The sequence below is a fragment of the Silurus meridionalis genome, chromosome 14 (assembly GCF_014805685.1).
Source record: "Silurus meridionalis isolate SWU-2019-XX chromosome 14, ASM1480568v1, whole genome shotgun sequence".
NCBI lineage: Eukaryota > Metazoa > Chordata > Actinopteri > Siluriformes > Siluridae > Silurus > Silurus meridionalis.
In genome coordinates, this window is record NC_060897.1 from 17,886,814 (window position 1) to 17,911,790 (window position 24,977).

Below are 24,977 nucleotides of genomic sequence, written 5' to 3' on the forward strand. Positions count from 1 at the left end.
TATCCACCCTCACCCTCAGCACTGGAGCCCCCCAGGGTTGTGTTCTGAGCCCCCTGCTGTACTCACTGTACCACATACGACTGTGTGGCCACTTTCACTATAGTGTACCAGTTTCTTGGAGTAAAAAAAGAGATCAAGAGTAAGGTTCTTGCTAAGCTTTGTGAATTAGGGGTTCTTAAACTCTCACCACATGTTGAGACAACTGAGGCTAGTGGTGTGGAATCCACTGGTGTTGATTCTGGGACTTCAGGTGCAGAGATGGTTGAGCTGATGGTTGAAGCCAGAGCTAACTTACCACGCTACGACCCATTTTCTCCTTCTTTGTCTGCAGGATCAAGGGATGAGGCCCGTGCCAAAGTGCGCATTGCACGTCTCCAATTGGAGGCTCAAGAGAAAGCAGAGGCACGTAAAGCAGAGATGGAGTTTAGGATAGCTGTGCGTAAGATGGAACTCGAGGTAGATCGGGAAGTCCGATTAAGGCAAGTGGAGTTAAAAGCGATGAAGATCTCTTTAATGTCTACGGCCCACTCGGATAACCTGTCTTCCCCTCCTATGCCACTGTCCTCTCCGCCTGCACCTCCGTTAAGGCCTGTCCCTATGCCTAGGTCTGCTTATTCTGTCCCAGCCACACCTGTTTTTGATGTTAGCAAAAACATTGTGTTGGTTCCTCCGTTCCGAGAAAGTGAAGTAGATACTTATTTCGGTGTTTTTGAGCGTATCGCTATAGCCTTAAATTGGCCAAAAGATGTTTGGTCTTTCTTGCTCCAGTGTAAGCTTATTGGAAAAGCTCAGGAAGTGTGTTCTTCATTGTCCCTGGAGGATAGTTTACAGTATGAGGTAGTTAAAACGACTATACTCCGTGCTTATGAGTTGGTCCCTGAAGCCTACAGGCAAAGGTTCAGGAACCTTAGAAAACTTTCTTTACAGACCTTTGTTGAGTTTGGCCGAGAGAAAGAAACCTTGTTGGATAAGTGGTGTGCTTCTAGCAGAGTAAATGATTTTGACTCCTTGAGGGAGCTTGTGTTGCTTGAGGAATTTAGGAATTGTCTACCTGACCGTGTTGTGGTCTACCTAAATGAGAGGAAGGTTTTCCTCTGTTTCAGAAGCTGCTGTCCTCGCAGATAAGTTTGTGTTGACTCATAAGAACGCCTTTAAGCAGACTAAGGTAGAACCGTCAGTAACCACTGATCAGCGGTTAAAGACTACTCGGTCTAGTCGGTCGAATTCTCCTCCTAGCTCTACTAGATGCTTTTACTGTCATAAGCCTGGCCATGTAATTGCAGACTGCGCAAGTTTAAAGCAAAAGCAAGACAGGCCGAAACAAACTCCTAGTCCTACCCAACGAATTGCACTAGTCCTGCTTCAGATTTTGTCGGACTGAATGTTGAAGAATCTGTTAATTCATGTTATAAGTCATTTGTAACAGATGGTAGATGTTTTTTAGTTGGGAAAGATCAAACTCTCGTACCTGTTAAAACCTGGAGGTAAAGTCCTTCCGGTCCTAGAAGTTCTGGAGAGTCCTGCTGACAATCTCTTACCAGATGACCTGTCACATGATCACCCCACAGTGTTCCCTGTATGTGCTGTGACTCGTGCTAAAGCTCGTTTGTTAGAAGATGTGGTTGACTTATAAGACTCGTTTTCTCGCTAAAGATGATGCAGAGTCTGCTATGTTGACTCCTCCCATGACTTGTTCTTTAGACCCAGTGACTTCAACGAAAATTCAGAGCACAGATGTTCAGCTTGGTGAGTTACCTATTAGTCGTTTACAACTTCTTGAGGCTCAAAAGGCTGATCCTAGCCTAGAGAAGTATTTTTCAACTGTGTGTAGTCAGGAAGAGTTGGCAAAACGACAAGTAGCATATTTTTTGGAGAATAATCTCTTAATGCGGAAATAGTCTCGTATTGATTTGCCTTTTGACAGTGTCTTTCAGATTGTGGTACCTTCAGTTTATAGGCAAGGTGTACTTCAGGTAGCCCATGATCATCCTTGGTCAGGACACTTAGGCATTACAAAAATGTATTTGCGCACATTTCTTTTGGCTTGCACTCAGGAAAGATGTTGTGCAGTTTTGTCGGTCTTGTCATATTTGTCAGTGTACTGGGAAGCCAAATCAGGTTATTCCACCAGCTCCTCTTTACCCGATACCAGTACTTGGGGAGCCATTTGAGCATGTTCTTGTTGACTGCGTTGGTCCTCTGCCTAGAACTAAGTCTGGGAATCAGTATTTGCTAACAATATTGTGTGCTGCTACTCGGTTTCCAGAAGCGATTCCCTTACGTAGAATTACCTCTTCAGTGGAGGTCAAAACACTTAAAAACATTTTCACCACTTTTGGGCTGCCCAAGGTAGTTCAAACGGATCAAGGAACTAACTTCTTGTCCAAGCTGTTTTCACAAGTTATGAAAACACTAAACATAACTAATCACGTGTCCAGTCCTTATCACCTTGAGTCCCAAGGTGCATTAGAAAGGTTTCACCAGTCCTTGAAATCTATGTTAAGGAAATACTGTTTAGACACTGAGAAAAATTGGGATGAAGGAGTGCCTCTTCTGCTGTTTGCAGTAAGAGAAGCTGTTCAAGAATTTCTTGGATTTAGTCCTGCAGACCTTGTTTTTGGTCATTCAGTTAGAGGTCCTCTGAAAACTCTTAAGGAGAAGTTTCTAGTAGTTAGTGGTAAGAAACACAATATTTTAGACTATGTAAGCAAATTTCGTAACCGTCAGCACAAAGCCTGTACCCTAGCCATGAAACCCTAGGGTTGTCGCAAGGTCGTATTAAGCAGTGGTATGACAAGAAGGCAGTCTCCCGGAAGTTTCAACCTGGTGACAAGGTAATGGTTTTACTTCCTATTCCTGGTTCATCCTTGTCTGCCAAGTTTTCTGGTCCATACTCGGTTAAGGAAAAACTCAGTGACACTGACTATGTTCTCTGCACCCCTGACCGAAAAACGCAAGACACGGGTTTGTCATATTAACATGCTGAAAGAGTATCACGCCCGTGAAGGTGTCTCTAGTTCTGAGGACTTGTGTGGTGATGAGGCAGTTTCCGCTGGCTTGGTAACTGTAACACATAGCAGTGAGGAGCCTACTGCTGATTTAGATTCAGATGGGTTGGTTGTACGTGCACCACAAACCTTTTGTCAACTCCGATATTTTATCCACCCTCCCTTCCTTCCTAGGTCATTTGCCTGACCCCCAGAAAGCCGATATTGAAAACCTTATTAGTTTGTTTCCAAGAATTTTTCAAGATGTTCCTTCTCAAACAACAGTCTTACAACATGATATACAAGTTACCACCACTGCACCCATTAAACAACATGCCTATCGAATCAATGCAACTAAGAGAGAAGTTATGAAAGGGGAAGTTAAGTACTTATATATACCAGGGACTGGGCCACACACTTAGAGGTTCTGGAAATGGTTTTCAAAAGACTGGACCAAGCATCATTAACGTTAAACTTGGCAAAATGTGAGTTTGCCCAAGCAACTGTTACATACCTTGGCAAGCAAGTAGGCCATGGACAGGTCCATCCAGTAGACGCTAAAGTGACTGCCATATTAAACTTTCCTGTGCCTTCAACGCGTCGAGGGTTACGGAGATTTCTTGGTATGGCAGGATACTATCGTAGTTTTTGTAAAATATTTTCTACTGTTGTTGCATTCCTTACGTCCTTGCTTAGTGCATCCAAACCCTTTGTTTGGACTACAGATTGCCAGCATGCTTTTGACAGTGTAAAGGCTATGTTATGTGATTCACCTGTACTTGCAGCTCCAGATTTTACTAAACCTTTTAAGCTTGAAGTGGATGCAAGTGTCATAGGGGCCGGAGCTGTGCTGTTACAGGAGGATGCCTGTGGAATTGACCATCCTGTATGTTACTTTTCACGTAAATTTAACAAACATCAGGTAAAATACTCTACAATAGAACAAGAAGCTCTAGCATTGTTACTAGCTTTAAATTTTTTTGAGGTTTATGTTGGTTCTGCACCTCTACCAATTACTGTGTATACCGATCACAACCCTCTAGTCTTTTTGTCCCGTATGTACAATCAGAATCAAAGGCTCATGAGATGGTCATTGTTAGCCCAGAACTACAACATTGAGATTAAACACAAAAAAGGTTCGGAAAATGTTGTTGCTGATGCCCTGTCACGAGTTTAAACATTGTATTGTATACTGATTTGTTATTTTCGAAAACAAGTTTGCTCTTTGGGGTGGGCGTGTTACGTGTCTGCTGTTTTTTTTTCTACTGCTCTCCCCCTCCCCCCTTTTCTTCAGCACTTTACTGGCTATAGGTGGAGCTACCTGGTAATTGAAATGGAGGCCTGGGGAAAAAAAAGGACCAATGATGAGCAAGAGCCGACCAGAGGAGGTGGAGCCTTCCATTTAAAAGCAGCTCCGGCAGGCCCGAGGGGGGGTGGAAGGAAAAAAGAGAGAGAGAGAGCCTGTTGTTTGCTAGCTGTCTTGGTTATCCTAGCTCACCTGGTTTAGGAACAGGTAAGAATGTGCGCGCACCTACATTCCACCATGTAGGGTTTGCTATTGTTTAGACACCCTAGTTAGAGGGCAAGTGCCACCCACTGTATTTTCTGGTAGCATAGCCTAGAGTAGTCAGCTAGACTGTTGCAGTTGTTAGTTAGGTCAAGCTTCCAAAATACAGCTTAGAGTAGACCCTTTTGTTGTGTTCATTTCTTTGGCACTGTCCATGTTCTTTTGCCAGTGTAAGTCTAGTCTTCTTGACTCTGTAAAACACGCTTGGGAATTGTTTCTTACCTTACTGCATGTGACAATTAAAACACTAACTACTCTAAACTCTGGTCCTGCTTTTTGTTCAAACAGCCCGTAACATCTAACTGGTTATTGTTCCCACACTCCCCTAGGCCTAGCCAAGGTGGGAACGTAACAATGCTGTTTGTGGACTACAGTTAAGCTTTTAACACCATAATTCCCTCCACACTCACCTCTAAGTTGGAGGTCCTGGGACTGTGTCAATTGATCTCTAACTTCCTGACAGACAAGCCGTACGGGTGGAAAAACACACCTTATCCACCCTCACCCTCAGCACTAAAGCCCCCCAGGGTTGTGTTCTGAGCCCCCTGCTGTACTCACTGTACACATACGACTGTGTGGCCACTTCCAACTCCACCACTATCAACAAGTTTGCTGACGACACTGTTTTGGTGGGCTTGAACTCCAACAACGATGAGACAGCTTACCTTCAGGAGGTTAAAAACCTGGAGAGATGGTGCCAGGAGAACAACCTTCTCCTGAACTTCAGCAAGACTAAGGAGTTGATAGTGGACTTCAGCATGAAGCAGGAGCGGTCATACCAACCGCTAAACATCAACGGGACCCCAGTGGAGAGAGTGGACAGTTTCCGGTCCCTAGGTGTTCACATCACACTAACACTCTGGTGAAGAAGGCCCGGCAGCGTCTGTACCATCTTAAGGGATTTTAAACTACCCTCTCAGGTGCTTTTTACACTTGTACTATTGAGAGCGTTCTGACAGGTAGCATCACTTCCTAATTTGGGAACAGCACCATGCAGAACAGGCAAGCCCTCCAGAGGGTGGTGCGTTCAGCTGAACGTACCATCTAAACCGAGCTCCCTAACCTGCAGGACATCTACAGCACGCGGTGCCGGATCAGAACAATGGACTCTTTTGTTGCGTTCAGGAAAACGTTTCCACTCCCTGAAAGCAAAGACAGAGAGAATGAGGAGGAGCTTCTTCCCGCAGGCCATTCGAAGTTTGATTCGGAGGATCTAAAAGCTGGTCACTCTCTCCATCATCACACTTCTGCAATATTTTACTTTTCTTTTCACACTACAACACTTTAAACTCTGGACAGTCACTTTAACTGTGGACTTGCACTTTAAACCACACCGCACCGCACACGGTCACTTTATACCACACCATACCGCACAGGTTCACGTTAAGGACAATCACATCAACCACCTTATGTGATTACTGTTTACTGTGTGTATATATATATATATATTTATCTGCCTTCTTTTTTCTTTATTTCTTCTTCCCATCCTCTTCCCTCATGCCGGACAGTCGTGCAAAGCATTTCACTGCATGTCGTACTCTGTATGTATGTGTATATGACAAATAAAATTTGATTTGATTTAATTTGAAACAGTGCAAAGACAAATACACAAAACACAAAATAAAAAAAAGCTCCGCCAGTAAACCTGTGGTAAAAAGTGAACAGTAACAAAAATGTAAACAAAATGTTGTGCAAAGAGCAATAGCAGCAATCCAGAAAGATGTGCAAAAACGGCATGTAAACAGTTTATGGTAATAAAGTGATGTAATGTGAGTGGTGCTGAAGACATGGGTGTGTGAAGTGAGTACGAGTGTGTGTTAAGTCTGGATTGTACAGATCAGTCACACAGTTTTGTGTGTGTGTGTGTGTGTGTGTGTGTTAGTGTGTGAGAGTTCAGTTCAGTTCAGTTCTGTGTTGAGAAGCCTGATGGCTTGAGGGAAGAAGCTGTTACACAGTCTGGATGTGACAACCCGAATGCTTTGGATCTTCTCAGCTGTCCTCACTATCCTCTGTAGGGTCTTGCAATCCGAGACGTTGCAGTTCCCAAATCAGGCAGTGATGCAGCTGCTCAAGATGCTCTCAATAGTCCATCTGTAGAACGTGGTCAGGATGGAGGGAGGGAGATGGGCTTTCCTCAGCCTTCTCAGGAAGTAGAGACGCTGCTGGGCTTTTTTGGTGATGGAGCTGGTGTTGAGTGACCAGGTGAGTTTATCCACAAAGTGAACACTAAGGAATTTGGTGCTCTTGACGATCTCCACGGAGGATCCATCGATGATCAGCAGAGAATGGCCACTCTCTGCTCTCCTAAAGTCAACAACCATCTCTTTAGTTTTGTCGACATTAAGAGACAGGTTGTTGGCTCCACACCAGGCTGTTAACCATTGCATCTCCTCTCTGTATGCTGACTCATCGTTCTTGCTGATGACACCACCACGGTCGTGTCATCAGCGAGCTTGATGATGTGATTGGAGCTGTGCATTGCTACACAGTCGTAAGTCAGCAGAGTGAACAGCAGTGGGCGGAGCACGCAGCTCTGAGGGGCCCCAGTGCTCAGTGTGGTGGTGCTGGAGATGCTGTTTACGATCCGGACTGACTGCGGTCTCCCAGTCAGGAAGTCCAGGATCCAGTTGCAGAGGGAGATGTTTAGGCCCAGTAGGCTCAGCTTCTCAATCAGGTGCTGAGGGATGATCATGTTGAATGCTGAGCTGAAATCTATGAACAGCATTCGTACATAAGAGTCCTTGTTGTCTAGGTGGGTGAGGGCCAGATGAAGGGTCGTGAAGATGGCATGGTCCGTGGAGCGGTTTGGATGATACGCGAACTGCATGGGGTCCAGTGAGGGTGGAAGCTGGGTCTTGACGTGCCTCATGACGAGCCTCTCGAAGCACTTCATCATGATGGGTGTGAGCGCGACGGGAAGATAGTCATTGAGGCAGGAGACAGTAGAATTCTTCGGCACAGGAACGATGGTCGTCGTCTTGAGGAGCGTAGTAACAATAGCGCTGCTCAGGAAGATGTTGAAGATGTCGGTGAAGATATCCACTATTTGTTGTGCACATTCCCTGAGCACTCTGCCAGGAACGTTGTCTGGTCCAGCAGAGTTCTATGGGTTAACTCTGCATAGAGTTTTCCTTACTTCAGCTGTGGTTAGACAGAGCACCTGGTCACTGGGAGGAGGGTGGTCTTCCTTGCCGCCATGTTGTTCTGCACCGTAGGAAGTAGCAGTCATTCAGCGCATCTGGGAAGGAGGCATCACGGTCACAAGCAGGTGATGTCATCTTGTAGTTTGTGATCACTTGGATGCCCTGCCACATGCGCCGGATGTCTCCGCTGTCCTGGAAGTGGCCTTGAATTCTCTTGGCGTGTGTGCGCGCTTCGCCTCTCTAATGGCATGTGGCAGTTTGGCCCTTGCTGTATTTAAGGCCGTCTTGTCCCGTGCTCTGAAGGTGGAGTCTCTTGATTTTAGCAGCGCACGCACCTTGGCGGATCAGCATAACAAAGATGTGGTCTGAGTACCCGAGGTGGGGGCGAGGCTTCGCCCGGTATGCGCCCCAGATGTTTGTGTAAACAACATCCAGCTTGTTTTCTCCTCTCGATGCAAAGTCCACATGATCAGCGGTCCACCAAATAATGCCCTCTTTCCCACACCCCAAAATAGTTTCTGTACCATTTAAGCTGTAGCAGGCAAAGACTGCTGATATCGAATAGCTTTCATTGTGTAATTAGGATTGGTTTATGTTATGCTTGATGTAACAACGTTATGATGCAACCTTACTGCTCTAAGTTCTCTAGTTTGGTCCTGAGCTTGGTTTAATGATAGAACATGGTTCATGTGTATGTTCAGAGAGTTTGAGTTCTGGCTTTTTTCCGGATGCTGCAAATCTGGGTAAATGGGTAAAGAATAATCGATTGCTGGGTGTGTGTTAAACCATTTTAACACATGCCGTGGCCTTCGCATTCACCAGTGTAAACACACACCTTCGAGTATTCTGGTAGACCAATGTATGATATGACCTGATTTGAACTGCTCCTAAGCGAGGATGAGTATTGAAGGCTGAAGATTTGCCCAGTGCTCGCCAATCAACTGTCTCTCCCGAGGTGTCTCCCAGCTCAGGAATTGCACCCAGACATGTCAAGTCAAGTCAAGTTTACATTCACACGTTCACTCGGGTTTGTTGACGGTGGTGTGGTGGGTCGTCTCTTATCCCAGAGATCCCTCATGTCTGTGTTACCTTCTGGTTCTCCCTTTTAGTTATGCTGCCATAGCGAGTCTTGCCGGAGTCCAAACTGCACAGTGACATTAACTTTCATACACCAATAGGGACACTTAAAAATCCATATCCTTCTCTCTCTCTCTCTCTCTCTCTCTCTCTCTCTCTCTCGGTCGAGTTAAACATGCTCCTGAGGTTCCAGTGACCACTGTTCCTGCCCCTCTCCCCTCTGTGGATCTTCACACTTCTGTGCAGCTTGGGACGGTATCTCATCAACACCTTGGGTGGTTCCATGTAATTCCGGAGTAGAACGGGTGCTTTTGAGGACGGGTTGGACTGTAGTTGGTTTTGGCGGTCTGCTGCACTGACTCGGGAGTGCAGTTTGCTTCTGATCGTCATCACTGTACCCCGCAACTTTGTATATCTGCTTCAAATAGACATTTGGTGCAACCCAGATGAGGATGGGTTCCCTTTTGAGTCTGGTTCCTCTCAAGGTTTCTTCCTTATGCCATCTCGGGGAGTTTTTCCTTGCCACAGTTGCTCATCAGGGACAAACTTACTTACAAAGAACATATTTACGTTTAATCACTACATTATCTGTGTAAAGCTGCTTTGAGACAATGTTCATTGTTAAAAGCGCTATACAAATAAAAATGAATTGAATTGAATTGAATTATTTCTATAGCGCTTTTCACAACAGACATTGTCTCAAAGCAGCTTCACAGAATTTAACGGTTAATGTGAACGATGAGCAAACCATTACCAATTGAATAATGAGTGAGTGAAATGACGGAAAATAGTGCCAGTGGGCCTATTTATAGTTGGAAAGTGCGCCCCCTGCTGGTAAAAGAGTTTGGGTCATAACATGAATATGGGGCAAATAGAAGCTCCAGCTGTTTTGTAGTTTTGTTTTTTTGCGAGAAAAAAAGCAGGAAGTCCAAAACCTATGAGAGAGAGAAAGAGAGAGATAGAAGTGCACCGACATGGGCTCACCAGGAGCTCGTAAATCCTGTTACTATAGCAACGAGTAGGCGGATCTCCTTTTTTTTTTTTTTTTTTTTTTTTTGCACAGCGTTGGAACGGGGGGCGCGCGCCACTTCCTGTTTGCACCGCGCTCCCGTTGTCAGTTTCGACAAAATGGCTGCTGCTGGAAGGAGTGCGAACGAAATCCCAACGAATGCCTCGTATCATTGGCGTGCATTGTAAATGGACATCTCCGTGCTCGCGTGGACACGCTTTTGCATACGCGTGTGCATGCGTGTTTTTCGTTTCGTTAGTTTTTTAGCGTGATAAATGCACGCTGAATGCACACTCCTTCCCCCTCCTCCTTCTCGTCGTTTTGCACACACGTTTTTTTTTTTTTTTTTTTTTAAATCGGCGTGTCGATATGAACACGTCATTGGAGAAAAGGCGCAGCGCGCGCGGAGTGGCCGTGTGAGCTGCTGCACGCGCCCGACGCGAACGCTCGCGACGCCGCGCTGAGACGTCCTTTTCGTTCGCGTGCTCGAAAGCAACCGCGTCTTCTGTGTTTTTTTTTTAATTGTTTTGTTTCTTGCAAAAAAAAATAAACAAAACAAAACAACTCCTGAACCTCTGGGAAGCTCTGATCCCGATCTGACTGCAGTGGTCCGTTTGGAGCGTAACTGCAAGCTGCGCCAGAGTGGCTAAAGTGTCAGTGCGGGGACCGAGCAAGAGGGGACAAAAATCCTCTTTCAGCAGCAAAGCGCCATTACTGGAGTGTGAGAGATAAGGTAAAGTTTTGGGGGAGGGTTTGAAAAACATACCATTGAATATGCAGATCACTGGAGATGCATGATCTCGTATTTAATGTGCGTTTAGTGAACGCTTTTGTGTGTGCGTGCGCGCGCGTGCTGGATTATTTGTTGTCGTTACAGTAGTTTTGGGGGTGATGATGGACAATGTTTCACGGTGTATTTAGGGGCATCCTTAGTGCCTCTTTTGCTTTTTGTTCACTTGAAGTCTCGGACCGGGTTTGGGAAGGAAGCATGCTTGGTTGTTTTTGCAGTCTCATTCCTCGTCCTGTTCAAATGCACGCGCTCAGGATTATTTACTTCTCTCTCTCTCTCTCACACACACACACACACACACACACACGTCCACGTTGCAGATTCCACTCTTCTACTTCTTGGACCGTTGCTATCTTCAAGAAAACATTTACACACTTATAATAATAAATAAAAATAATAAACCTGCACGCTGAATTGAGTGTTTAAATCCCTTTGAATATCAGTCGTAGTCACGTCATTATTTCTCCTCCTACGTCACAACGATCCGCTCGTTATTTGTGTCGCCTTGTTGTTTTTCTTTTTTCTTCTGAAGGTACTGTTAGATTTGCTAAAATCTTATTTAATTTTTTCTTATTTTAGTCTTCAGCATATGTCAGGATTATATTGACATAAGATCATTTATTTCAAAGAATTAAAATGTTTTAATTGCATGAAAATACAGCATGTATTTGTTTTATTATTGTTTTTTTGACAAAATATGACCTATTTGTGGTTAGTTGCAGAATTTTACACAAGTTTTTGGTCATTTTATCCTGATTATGAATAAAATATGCCTTAATATATTAATAAATAAATATGCATTACAGATAGAGTTCCTCTAAAAACATTATGAAATTTTCATTCTGGATGAAGAAATAAGCCAATTTTTTTTTGGAGGAGGAGGAAAAAAATATCAAATTTGAGTCCTGTTTACACTGTAAAGTGCATTTATGGTTTTAATCAGGTCTATAAATTAAATATCAGCATGTTCAGTGGTGTTACAACTCTTATGCTCATGCAAAGAAATGCTGTAAAGCAAATAACCCAATTCGACGAAAGTAATACTAAAGTAGTATATTAAGGAATAGCGAAATGGAAAATAAATACAAATGAAAGAAACAAGTTGGTAGTTGATGTGACATTAGGCTCAGGTTCTCTGTGAAGTTTGGTAAGAAAATGAGCTTGTACGTTCCACTGAGCGTTGCAGAGTTCTTCTGGAGATGGTGACCTTCACACTCTTGTAATATTTGCATGCAAAACTCGGCAGCCATCATCCTGATGTTTTCGTCTGGGTTTTTTACGTAATGTTTGGAAATTGAAGTCAATATTACAGAAATGAGCTTTGACCAAATTCACAGCGTTGTATTCTAGATACGGGAGCTACCACTTATTTTGCTTTTCAATGCGATACCAAGCACATTCAAGACCAGTATTATCAATATGTGCAGCAATGGCAGTATTTTTGAAAGCCGTCGTTATTATTAAATAGACTACAGTGTATTAAACACGAGATAAATCGTTACACAATTCGTACTCCATGAGGTTACTGTAGAGGGTTTAACGCAGGAACCATGAGGATGGATCTGAACTGTAATTAATATAAACCACGGATTAGACTGCAAACACCTTAAACAGTTTTACACTTAATCCCCATCAGTGAACAGTTTATAACCTCAACAATGATGGAACTATAATAAATAGACATTTGGTGTTGAGGACGAGGATGTGTTTTGTTTTGAGTCTGGCTCCTTTCAAGGTTTCTTCCTCAGGAAGTTTTACCCTCACCACTGTCTCCACTGGCTCACTCATTAGGGATACATTTATCAGGGAAAATTTGACGATGTTAAAATGTTTATTTTTAATCTATATATTTCTGGAAAGCTGCTTTAGGACAGTGTTTGTAGTTTTTTGTGAAGAAACAAGAGAATTTTGAGGTTTTTCCCTATTGAACCTGTTTCTTCTTTGATTGATAAACTCTCCTGCTTTTGAACAAGATTCTCTAGAATATTTGATGCGGCGTTCCCAAGATATCTAACCAAGTGACAGAAAACTGACTTGTTTGTACGAGAGGAATCGCAGGAGATAATTCGTAATAGTATTTGGATTATACAAGCTGATGAGTGGAGAAAAAACAATGGAGTGAACATAGTTCTATTGAGTTTTGGCTTTTTTACAGATACAGTTTGAGAGAAGACATGTTAGGAAGACATTTGTACCTGTAACCGCTTACCTAAGATAGTCCTATGGGGCAGTGTTTCTCTAAGTTGTGTCATTCACAACCGGTTTATTCAATTAATTGTATTTAGCATTGATTTGTTATGTAAACTGAAAATCAAGGTTCCTTAACAGCTCCTTGTATGGTCCTGTGAAGAACCCTTAACATCCATTACTGCAAACCACAAAAAAGATGCGCAGAGAGATCATGAATAATCAACAGAAAAACAACAATAAGAGTGTTCTTTATAGTTCATTCATTATATAATACAGACTCATCGAGCTTGGAGATTTTCTTTGTGTTGGGCTCCAATAACAGTTCCTCTACTGCATCGCTGTGAGAACCACTTTTCCACGGTCCCTCCTGGCACCTTTATTTTTAAGAGTGCAGTAATAACAACGGCTTTCATGTAAATATCTCAATAGCAAAATGTCAGCTTATATATAATGGCAGTCAGGACTATTTTATCCAATTGACAAGAAATTCAGTAATAAACGCTCTTATAAATATATAAAATATTAGTGTTCGAATCCATATGTACTGAAGGTGTAGTAACGTGGAGTGGTTTTCAGCTACAATGGGTTTAAGAGTTGTTGTTATGGTGGTTAGATAAATGTTTGGATACGTTTTGGAATTAAATGACTTACAGACACAGTAGTGGTTGTTCACAAACACACACCACTAGATAGAGTGCGGTATAGTAATGCTGACAGGATCAGATGGTTTGAGATGTAAGATTTTATCTGTACTGATGGTTTCCCTTTTGAGGTTATTTACTCCTGACTTGTGTGGGATTTACAGATGCCTTGTGGGAAACGTGTACGAATCTGTACAAGCCGCTGACGTGCTTGTTCCCTGCGCGAACCCCCTCAAACCCCTGGCCTCACGGTCAGCCAGCATGGTGCAGTAGTTGCTAAATTTGGAGAGCAAATTCGGCCCCCTTGCAGTACCCGGGCCCCCTGTCAGCATGCAGGCGTATTAAAGAAGCCATGTATTCTCTGGCAGTGAAAGAGGCTATTGGGAGAATCGGACAAAAAGAGGCCACATAATGCTCAGATTACCATACAACACGCTTTCAGTGCATGCTCTTACACAGCCTTAATGGCATTGTTGTGGCCATGTGCAACTGTGCTTGGCTTCATGCATCTGAATGTTGCTGTTTTAAAAAGAAGAAGAAGAGGAAAAAAAAGTGTTGCTGCCAATGCAAGGACAGCTGGGAAGGACAGTCACTTGCAGACTCATCTTTAGACATCTTTGGGGTGGTATAATTTAGACATGGAAATCTGAGGGTATGCACAATACGCAGCCAAATACATAGTTTATACAGTTTTTTAAGTATGTTGATTTCAACACTATGTATGAACTACGTAGTGGTCAGTTCTTTTTAGTTGTTATTTAATTAGTGAGGGATATTTTTTTTGTTTTTGTTTTTTTGTTTCTGGAAAATTTGTTTTTGACTTCACACTGTATTAACAAGGACATCAACACAATAAAAAAATATATATATTTAGTGTTATGTAATGATTGTATTATAAATAATGTAGTAGTATAATATTATTATGCATTTACATATATCGTCAAATAAAGACATTCTATACAATTGTCTCCAACTGTCTGGTAAAAGTAGGGTGTCCCAATACTTTTATCCATACATTTGTAGTTTACTTTTACGTTTACTGACATTTTCATTGTTCAATATTTTTTACACACACACAAAAAAAACACACATATATATGTATATGTATATGTACATAAATTAAATATGAAGTTATATATATGTGACCTTTTGTTTATATAAAAAGAAAAAAACAAGTTGTTCACACAGTTGCTTCAGCGTGTGTAGCCAAACATGTTCTCAGAAAGACCAACACACAAACCAGATGCAACACACTGGGCAGCTCCAACGCTGCACGTTTCCTGTTTATGAATAGGCATAATTGCTAGGCATACTGTTTAGTATAATATACATATTCAAAAATTGCAGATTATTTTGTTTAAATTTCATTATTGTCCCAGTAATAAGTTAGCTTGCATTAGCTTCTGTGAATGCGTTGTGACAGTCTTGACATTTAAATACGCGAATTTGATTACCGAGCCGCTGATGACGCCACTCGATGACTTGAATGGTTTTCTGCCAAGGAGCGAGCTTTTGTTCTCTGTATTGTAGCTCTGTGTAACACCTCGATAATGGATAATAACATTCTTTTCTTTTTTCTACGTTCAGGCTGTTGCTCTGTCGTGTCATTTTCTGTGTGGATTAGAAGTAATGTTCAAAATCTCCAATACCGATATATATCAATATATTCGCTAGAACATAAAGCTGAACATGCACCTCAGTTTGTGATCACATTTCTGTTGGCTTGAAAAGGATTCCTGTTTCTTTTAGCTCGACATACTGGTCAAGCAACACACAGATTTTTTTTTTCCGGTGTACCATTCAAGACATGCCATCAAATCCTGTTGTTGACTATGCGAATTGTTTAGCATATGGAAATCACGTCGAAATTTTCATGGATGGTGCTAAACCATTGTGTTGGAAACAGAAGGGAAGAATAAAAAATCTGCCCGAAGTCTTGACAAAACTCCAAAACAAAAGTCTTACTAGTAGAATCGAACCAGATGCACCACTGAGTAGTGAGATGTGTAAAATCAACCCTTACATTTTAGAGACAGTGTCCGGAATCTATTAACCTTCTGAGAAAAAAAACACTTTTTCATTTTTATATTCAGTAAAGTTAACATTTCACCTTCTTGACCGTGGAACAAAACGTGTTTTATTCAGAACATCGTTTTCACTTTATCCTTTGTGTCCTTCAGGTTTTACCTGCATTGTAAATCATGTCAGGAAGTAAAGTCTTTACAGCTCTACAGTGCAGTAGTACAATAAAAAAAAAATCTGAATGTCTGGAATGTTCAAAGACCCTCCTTGTTGCCAATGAGTGGGTTCAAGAAATCTAATGCTGTTTGGAAAGCTTATTTATTTTACTGTAGTTAAGGTAAATGTGAGGTTGAGGCAAATGAACCCCCCCCCACCCTTAAATGACTATTTTGCATTATAAGTGAAAGACAAAAGTGAAAGTGTTAATTTTTTTGAAAAATATTTGGTGGTTGACTCACCCTCATACATGGAGAAAAAAAAATCAAGACGGATGGAAAAACCACATGAAAACAGCCCGATGTTGAGTGTATTCTGTAGCAAACGTGCCTGGTACAGCACCACAACACACCAGTACAAACATGCTGGTGTGAAACATCTCAGTTAAAGGTTAATTGAGGATAAAAAAAATATACATAACATATTGACGATCAATCTGCTGTTTAACGCTCTCTAGAAAAGCTAGCTGTCATGAATAATTGACATGTATTTCAATTCCCACTTCGTGCCACTTACTGTAAGTGTTGTACTTCCCCATGTTTAACACCAGTCTCTTGTTTGAAAAAGTGAAAATTTTGATATAACCTTTCGAACTAGCAACAAGGACTGTGCTGTGAGTTTCAACACAAAGGAGCCGATTCCCTGAGGTAACAGAACGCATTTATAATTGCAGATCTTCACAACGTGTAACTGTTATTACCTTATTAGTGATAAATTTTTCAGCATTATGAAGAGCGCACACTGCTGGTTGGAAAGACACTTAGCTACTCAAACCTACCGATCAAATACACACTTACTGTTTGGTATGGATAAATATTAAATGTAAAGCATTGGTGTTGAGCTTTTCATGTCAGTGCATGCGATCATACTGAAGGTAGAACTGATTTTTCACACAAAAACAAAAAGTATCCAATGCGAAGCCGTCATGTAACTCTTCTGCAAACCCAATACACCCTGTACGGTATAGAAGATAGTCAGTCTGATGTAATATTTTTACTTATGATGTGAGGAAGTCACTGCAAGTCACCGATAAGGTATTTAAGGTCATAGCCTAAACGAGACCCTAAAAATGTTACCAGGAGAGTATGAGAGAATTTTTTCAAATCAAAATTTCCTCACATACACATTCATATAGAGTACAATGTAGTGACATGCGTTTGACCATTGTCCAACATGTAAATAGAAAGAGTATTAAAAAAATATATATATAAAAATAAAAGTATAACTATGTATAAAAAAAAATTTTTGTATAATATATTTTTTTTGTTTCATACATTGTTCATCATGATGATGCAGTCACATTAGCAAACACTTTTTTCACCTGGTTAGTTAGATTTTAGTGCAGTAGAAACATCTGACATGTGACCTGACTTTTCAACACTTACCCATTGGTCTTGCTTATGATTTGTCTACCACTGTTTTTGCAACACTTGGGTACACAGTATGGCCAAATGTTTATAGATGCCTGACTATCAAATCTGTATGTGACTTTACCTCAAACACTAGCTGCAAATTTAGAACTGTATAGTTTCCTTTTAGCATATTGAAGATCATTGGGATAAACCGGATTACAGACTGCACCCCAGATCTCCTCACTCTACATCAGTACGTGATCTCTGTAACGTAACCGAATGAGCACAACTCCCTCCAAAATATATTGGAAAACTCTCAGAAGAGTGAAAGACATTATAACATCAAAAAAGGGACAGCATCTGGAATGGGATGTTCAACAAGTACATATGGGTGTGATCATGTCCACAAACTTTGGCCATATTTGCCAAGCTCAAAGACCTGCCTTTTTTGGTTTGTATTGTGCACTGTTTGAAATTGAACGTCATCGGCCAGAGCATATATGAATTTCCTGAGTGGTTTCTCATTTGCTTTTGATTTTAGCGCCTTGTTGTCTAACCCACAGTCACGTCTAAGCTGAAGCCTAATTGTAGCTAAATGGCCTCCTAGGAGTTTCATGCTACATGTTTTTATTAGTTCAGCCATTAAACTCCCTGTGAGCAATGAGTGGAACTCCTGAGCCCTGTGCAAAGGATGTTTTTGTGCTGTTTGAAGGCAGTAAATTGGTAAAAGCTCGTGAAAGCACTTTTATTAGCGGCTACATGAAAATTAAAGTCAGCAGGGCCGCAAACAGCTGTCATTCAGTCAACATAAAACATACAGTAAAACAGTCCTGTTGATTGTTCTACAGTGGTTCTTCTAGACACAAAAAAAGCTTTAAAATCAGCTGTATTTAAAAAAAAAAAGTCAGTTCAGGCTGTCCTTACTTGACCACACAGCTGTTTTACTTTCACTCTTGGCACTGTCCTGTCCTCTGCCTTTGTTCATTTTCACATGTGAGAGAGAGGATTTGGGTTCCCTGAGGTTGGATGGTGCGTCAGCTTTGCTCTTCAGAAATGACGTGGAAATCTACACGATGTGCCTCTCAGACCATTTATTTCTCAGATCGCCGCCGTTGCTAGTCACTGCGCTCCCCGGGGTTAGCTGCACTCTTGTTTGTGTTGTAGCGCTGGCATTTTTGGCTTTGTGCCCAGAGAGAATCCACCTCCCCCACCCACTACCACCACCATCCCTTTCCATCTCCTCCATCTTGTGCGTTGCACCGTGATCTTCATCTTCGCTCTTCTTACCACCCTTGTTTTCAGTGCTGTTTTATAATCCAGCTACATGGAAAAGAGGAAAATAGTGTAAGGTAAAAAGTAGCTTTGCTTTTAATCGGTCCTTAGTGCTGATTGTGGCTTCTGGAAGTACCATTACACTTGCAGACTAATTCTGGACAACCAGGGCACCGGTGCTATGAGCTTCCACGCGAATCAAATCAGGATATTACCTTCTGTAGTTATTTAATTGTGAAAGCCTATTTAATGTGAATATAAAGTGACCTCCTGCTGTAACGCAATCAAGAGCTGCATGTTCTTTCTTGAGCATTAAACACAGGGGGGAAAATGAGATGAAACTTGCACTGCTCAATCAAAAGGTCAAGCAGTCATTTACTGATTTTATTTAAGAACAGGGTTTTCAGCCACTTGTGTATCTATGAATTCATTGTGTTGTCCAGTAATGAGAGATTACTTGGTTAATGAGATCATTTGCTACTTGCTAGCCCAGAGAAAGCTACACACAAAAGTGCAAGACACCTGACCTGTCTAGCCAATATACTCGGTGTTTACCTGAGTGACTGATTATATAGACGGGCTAAACGAGAAGAGCCAGAGAGAAAGCTATTCTCTGAAATGTGCCGAAGCTTTTATGTTACTGAGTGCTGAGGCAGCTGCATCGTTATAAAAGAGTGGACGCACAGCTGTGATGGTCAGGCCCTTGTTTCACCTCCAACTCCACCGTGGAGTTACGGTATTCCAATCTGTACCGTAAATAAGTGACCACTCCCTTTCTGTCAGTGAAGGCCACTGAGCAGCTGGTTGCTTGTTCAGTATTGACTGCTTACCACCAGATGAATCAGAAATTTAGAGCAGCATTTTTACAATAATTTTTTTCTGAAGAAATTGAAACACTACTCCATTACTGTTACATTTGCACTAATAGTTTCTCAGGTTCTACCTTATATACACATTCTGTTGCCAACAGTTTTGTCTGGTGTATGTTCCTTTTGAACGTCCCATTCCACATTTAGTGCCCATTTGTTTTTATAATGAATTCTATTCTTCTGGGAAGATGTTCCACTAGATTTTGTAGTGTGCTTATGGAGATTTGTGCTCATTCAGCTGCAGAAATATGTTAGTAATGTCTAGTAATGATGTAAGTGAGATGGGGAGGCCAGCATATCTTCATGGAGCTGACTTTGTGCACAGGGCTAAGAGAGGTGGTAGCTCAGTGTTTACGGCTCTGGGTTGCTGATCAGAAAGCCCCTGTATTGCCAAGCTTGCCAACCCTTGAGCAAGGCCCTTTACCCTTCAGGGGTGCTGTATAATGGCTGACCCTGTGCTCTGACCCCAGCTTCCTAACACCGCTGGGATATGTGAAGAAAGAATTTCACTGTGCTGTAAAAAAAAAGTAACAAGTAAAAAGCACCTTTTTTTCTTTTATTGTTATGCTGGAACAGGTTTGGGTCTCCTAGTTAAGGAAAGGAAAAATGTCATGCTTTGACATCTATTCAATGGTGTACTTAGAAACTTGGTGATAAAATTTGATAGAAGAACCACATGTGACTTGAAAAGTCAGGTGTCCTATTGATTTAGTCTGTATAGTTATTTTGGAAATTTTCATTTTAAACAGTCTGAATGGATTTAGTTTTAAAAATATAATTAAACACAACAATTTATGTCTATTTTTTTATTTAATATTTATTTTTTGCACTGGAGCACGTGTAAATGTTTTATTGAGTTTTGACTTCACATACTACCAGTTTCCTGAATTATTTAATATCAACTCCTTAGCTATGACATGTACATGATGATTTAGGCTGACCCAAATCATCAGCTCATCACAGAACATGACCGTACACTGAATCTGTTGTTTTAGAAGAGGGAAAATGTGTTCCCCTATAGAGCAATAAAAAATAAGGTCAGTTTATCTTATCTAGATCTCTAATGAGCTATAATGAATGGATATTCGGTGCCTCCAAGATGAGGATGGGTTTTCATTTTAAGTCTGGTTCTTCAGGAAGGTTTTCCTTGCCACTGCCTCACTCATAAGAGATAAACTTATAGGCACTAAACTTATACATTCCCACTTAACAATCTCGTTATCTCTGTAAAGCCGCTTTGGGACAATGTCTATTTTTAAAAGCGCTATACAAATAATTAAATTAATGAGGTGTATAAGAACATTGACTTCAGTGCCTTTTAATAACAATAGAACATACAGACTGGCTGCAGTAAGTGCTTCAAAGCAAAATGGTTCAGATATCGTTGCCTCATTCAGCGATGTGCATCAAAACATTGATGGAAGCTGTATGTGAATTGTTTCAGTGCTAAAAACAAGAACATGATTCATTTTAATTTACATTTTGCTCTTTGACTGATCTGCGGAGCCAGAAATGTGTCCTGGTGTACTTCTGAACAGTCAAGTTTGTTTTCAAGGTCCCTTTTATTATGGAAAAATCCCCCCCTCCCCATGTTTTTAAGTTCTGTCCCTGGTTCAGGGTGAAACAAATTCTACAAGATTTAATATTTCTAATCTGTTTTATGGTGAGATTATGATAAACCTGTGTAGAACGAAGCTGAGATTAGAGATTTGTGTAATTCACTCACCTATCTACTCCTTTACCTGACATGGTAAAAGTATTGGGACACCTGACTTTTCCAGCCATATTAGGTTCTACTCCAAACTGGTAGCATGTAGTTGGAGGCACACAATTGTATAGAATGTGGGTTTTCATGTTGTTTTTTCTGTTGAATTTGCTCCAAGTGAGTCCTCTGCGCTCGGTTGGTGCTAAAAGCGGGTTAACGATGTATGTGAGCGACTACAGTCAACATTTGCATCCTCTGCCTGTTTTTTTTTCCGCAGTTGGGAGACAAGGCGAGAACCACAAGAAGAGATTCATTTGATGGAAGAAAAGAAAAAGAAAAGGCAAGACGAAAAGAAGAAAAAGGAAGCTGCTCAGAAAAAGGTGAGGTCTATATCGTGTTCTTTTCTTTATTCATTCTTGCTTTTTTTTTTTCTTTTTCTTCAACGTGGGATCCGAGTGAAACATGTTTATTAAGCACCTCCTACATCCTCTCGCCTCGTATGCTGGAGGGGGATTTCCAGCCGCCATCTTTTCAGTTGGTCCATGTTACATACCCAAAAGAGGTGAACCATGTAGGCTTAATTCTCAGTTGGGTGTGAATGAGGTGAGGGTTCCAATGAGTAGAGATTAAACCCAATCAGGTTTTTGGGTTCGTCATAGTCTTAACATCCTCCAAGCTTAGGTGAGGAAAAAAAATTATAATAATAAAATTGGTACACGGTCACCTACATGGTGCTAAATGTGCAAATTATAAAAAGAAATTCTAGTCAGTGTTTTCATTATTTAAAAACAAAAAGCTAACAAATTGATCTACATGTTGTTACGTCTTTTTTTCTTTCTTTCTTTTTTTTTTAATTACTGTAGTGTAGAACATGCCGTCTCAGCAGTGCTGCTCCTGTTGAACATTCCTGAAAGTTTTGCTGTGTTTGAAATGAGGCATGATACATTACAGAGTGTTTAGGCACAAACAGCCTGCGATGTTCTGCTCACGCTGAAGTTATTCAGCACCATGGAAACGTGCATTATGTCCAAGTTCGCCTTGCTGAAGGCCACTTGAGCTTTGCGCCTCCGTGTACAGTCATTAGTAAGGTAGTTCCATATATCCTTCAGTGTATTAGTTAATGATGAACATACCATGAACACTTGTACTGATTGTTTATTATGATGGATGTAAGTCAGAAATCCAGCATGTGCATTGACAAGTGATGCTTAATATGTGACTAATTGGGTTTAATATGCATTCAATAAGGAATAACACACGTCAATTCAATTCAGCTTAATTCATTTTTATTTATAGAGCGCTTTTAAGAAGACAAGGAGAAATTAGCTGAAATGGCATGAGGAAGAAGCCTTGAGATTCTATGCAGATGTGTTAATGAAGAACTGGAGGTTATCATTGCTCTTAGCTTATTTGGACCATCTACTATACAGCACTGGTGTATAAGATGTTACTATAGAAATCTTTTAGCTCAAGTGCATTCATTCTCATTATTGCTCATGTTGTAGTCAAAACAAGTCTCTAATCCATGCTGGTATACAAAATGAATGTGCACCTTCTGTGCAATCTTATGGTCATGGGGTGGTAGCCCAGTGGTTAAGGTGTTGGACTTCTGATCAAAAGTTCATGAGTTCAAATCCCAGCACCACGAATGCTGCCACTGGAGAGTCTGCCAAATGCTGTAAATGTATTTGTTTTTGTCACACGCTGTAAATAAATTGGATTTGGATTTGATGGCCATTCTCCTAACCCATATCTGATCTTTTTTTTTTTTTTATAGGCTGCTGAACAGGAAACCAAAGGTCAGCTCTATATACCATTTTTTCATGTATTTATTGTAAACTGTTTTTTTTTTTTTTTAATCTGTTTTTATTCTTCTTAAAAGAAGTCGAAGGATTCAACTTCAGTATTGCCTAAAGTTCTAATTTATGAAACCATTCCCTTCTGCATCCCAGTTCTGATTTGTATGCGATATTACAGCAGTGTTACCCAGGCATCAGCTCCATCGTCTTCCTCCCTGAATACCACAAGTTTAGTCCTTAACTTCTCTCATTTAGGAGGAGAATGTAGAAATTACATAGCCATAGAAACTATAGTCAAGCGAACGTGAGAACATGTCCTTATGGGGAACTTTGTGGTTAAGGCATTGGACTTTGGATCCGAATATTGCAAGTTCAAATCCCAGCCACACCCAGCTGCCACTCCTGGGCCCCTGAGCAAGGCCCTTAACCCCATAGCTGCTTTAGGTGTATGAATGAGATAATGTAAGTCACACTTAATAAGGGCTTCTGCTAAATGGCATCAATGTGAAATGTAAACGTGAGAGGGCATGTTGTAATTCAACTTATCAGATAGGTACAGCTGATTCAGACATTCTCTAATCTCAAAGAGTAGATATCGTTTCTGTGCTGATGTAAATAGTACACAAAGGCATAACGTCACCTGCTGTGTTCTTCTTCGTTCTGTTTCATTTCAGTGTTTTATTTTATTTGATCTATATTAACAATCAAGTCTTGTGCCTCTATAAATGTTTTTTGCCATCCATGAACATTGCCTTATATGCTGGATTTAAAATCAGTGCAACTACTACTGGCTGAAACAAGTTTCCAGGCTGTGCTTTTATACAGAAGTAATGCACATCATCTGACCAATCAAAGTCCAGCATTCAACCAGTAGAGTCGTTCCAGAGTCTGTCCATACAACTAATAAATGTCAGTAAACTTACCACCTATTACAAAGCACTGACACTGGAGACTCCTTCTATAACAGTAAAGTGAAAGTCTTACAGAGAGCTTCACTATATATTACAATTCTGCCCCATCAAATTAATTTTTTTTAACTAACATACAGTAATTCACATTAGTGAGTACACCCCTCACATATCAGCAGCCCTTTTTTTAAATATGTTTTTAATGGACAATACTATAGAAATGAAACTTGGATATATTTTAGAGTAGTCAATGTGCAGCTTGTATAGCAGTACAGATTTACTGTCCTCTAAAAAATAATTCAACCTACAGCCATTATTGTCTAAATAGCTGGCAACAAAAGTGAGTACACCCTAAGTAATAACAGCTGTACATCGTGCAACCATGCAAAGCCACATGTCCTATTCATCATCATGTTTTTATCTGCTTGACAGGACCATACATATCACTTACGGTGCACTCACTTTTGCTACTGTTATCACCTAGGGTGCACTAGTTTCCTTTATAAAATTCCCTATTGAAGTCTGTGAGACCGCATGAAGGCAGACTATTATAAATCATTGCTCTTCTATCTCTGTATAATGTTTTAGTTTAGGATTATTGTAATAGAATTTGTTCATTGTGTGTGTACTTGCACAGTTGGACTGAACATGTGCCAGTGTTTCGGCTCTATTAGCAGAAGAGATGAGGCATTTTTAAACATACTGAGTGGCCATGAACTGTAAGTTCTTTTTAGGACTTTCAGCTTTGGTCACGGCAAAATGTCTTTTACTATAGTGAAGGCTGAAACTGGGTTCCACCAGGACACTATGCACTTTATAACACAAATAGAAATATGTGGCATTAAAACCTCACTGAGCCCGCCCCAGGATCTGTTCCTAGGCAGATGGAATAGGGTTTATGACACGTGAGAAGTAGCCGCTCATAAATCTCATTAGAGCATCTGCTAAAGCTGGAAGTCTCCAACACTAGACTGTCCACAAGGGGAAGCTTGTGCCTGTGTGCATTTTTGTCGCTAATGGTGTTGCGTGTGGGCCTGTGGTCATGGCTGAACCCTCAGTTGCCTTTGGTCTGTACTAATTAAGGCTTCGTGAAGCAATAGCTCTCTTATTTCTGTCCGCATCTGTCTTCGTTGGCATTACGTGTCCTTTCGGAGAATTCTCAGAGACTCGGTGTGGGGATACATCTGGGGAATTGGCACAGTTCCACTAATGAGGTCTAATCTGATTCAACTTTGTTTTGCATCTCTCCGTTTTCTGTGGCCGGATCAGCCGGACGTCACACAGGAGCTTTACGTCTAACTTGGTTTTGCTTGGATAGTGTGTGGGGAAACGACCTGCTACCAGTACACACTAAACAATTTAAAGAATTTAGTAATATTCTTCTCCACTTATGTGTGTAGTACAGGAACTGGTTGCATAGAAGGCCATGG

General features: G+C 41.1%; 1 protein-coding gene across 2 annotated transcripts in view; it reads left to right on the plus strand.

Moving 5' to 3' along the window:
* Positions 1-10,121: 10,121 nt before the first annotated feature.
* tnrc6c1 (trinucleotide repeat containing adaptor 6C1) overlaps positions 10,122-24,977 on the plus strand; it is a 56,399-nt gene continuing 41,543 nt past the window's right edge. For both annotated transcript variants that reach the window (XM_046866888.1, XM_046866889.1), the window contains exons 1-3: positions 10,122-10,516; positions 21,118-21,220; positions 22,618-22,639. In XM_046866888.1, coding sequence (XP_046722844.1) covers positions 21,158-21,220; positions 22,618-22,639 — 85 coding nt within the window. In that variant the 5' untranslated portion in view covers positions 10,122-10,516; positions 21,118-21,157. The remainder of the gene's footprint in view (positions 10,517-21,117; positions 21,221-22,617; positions 22,640-24,977) is intronic.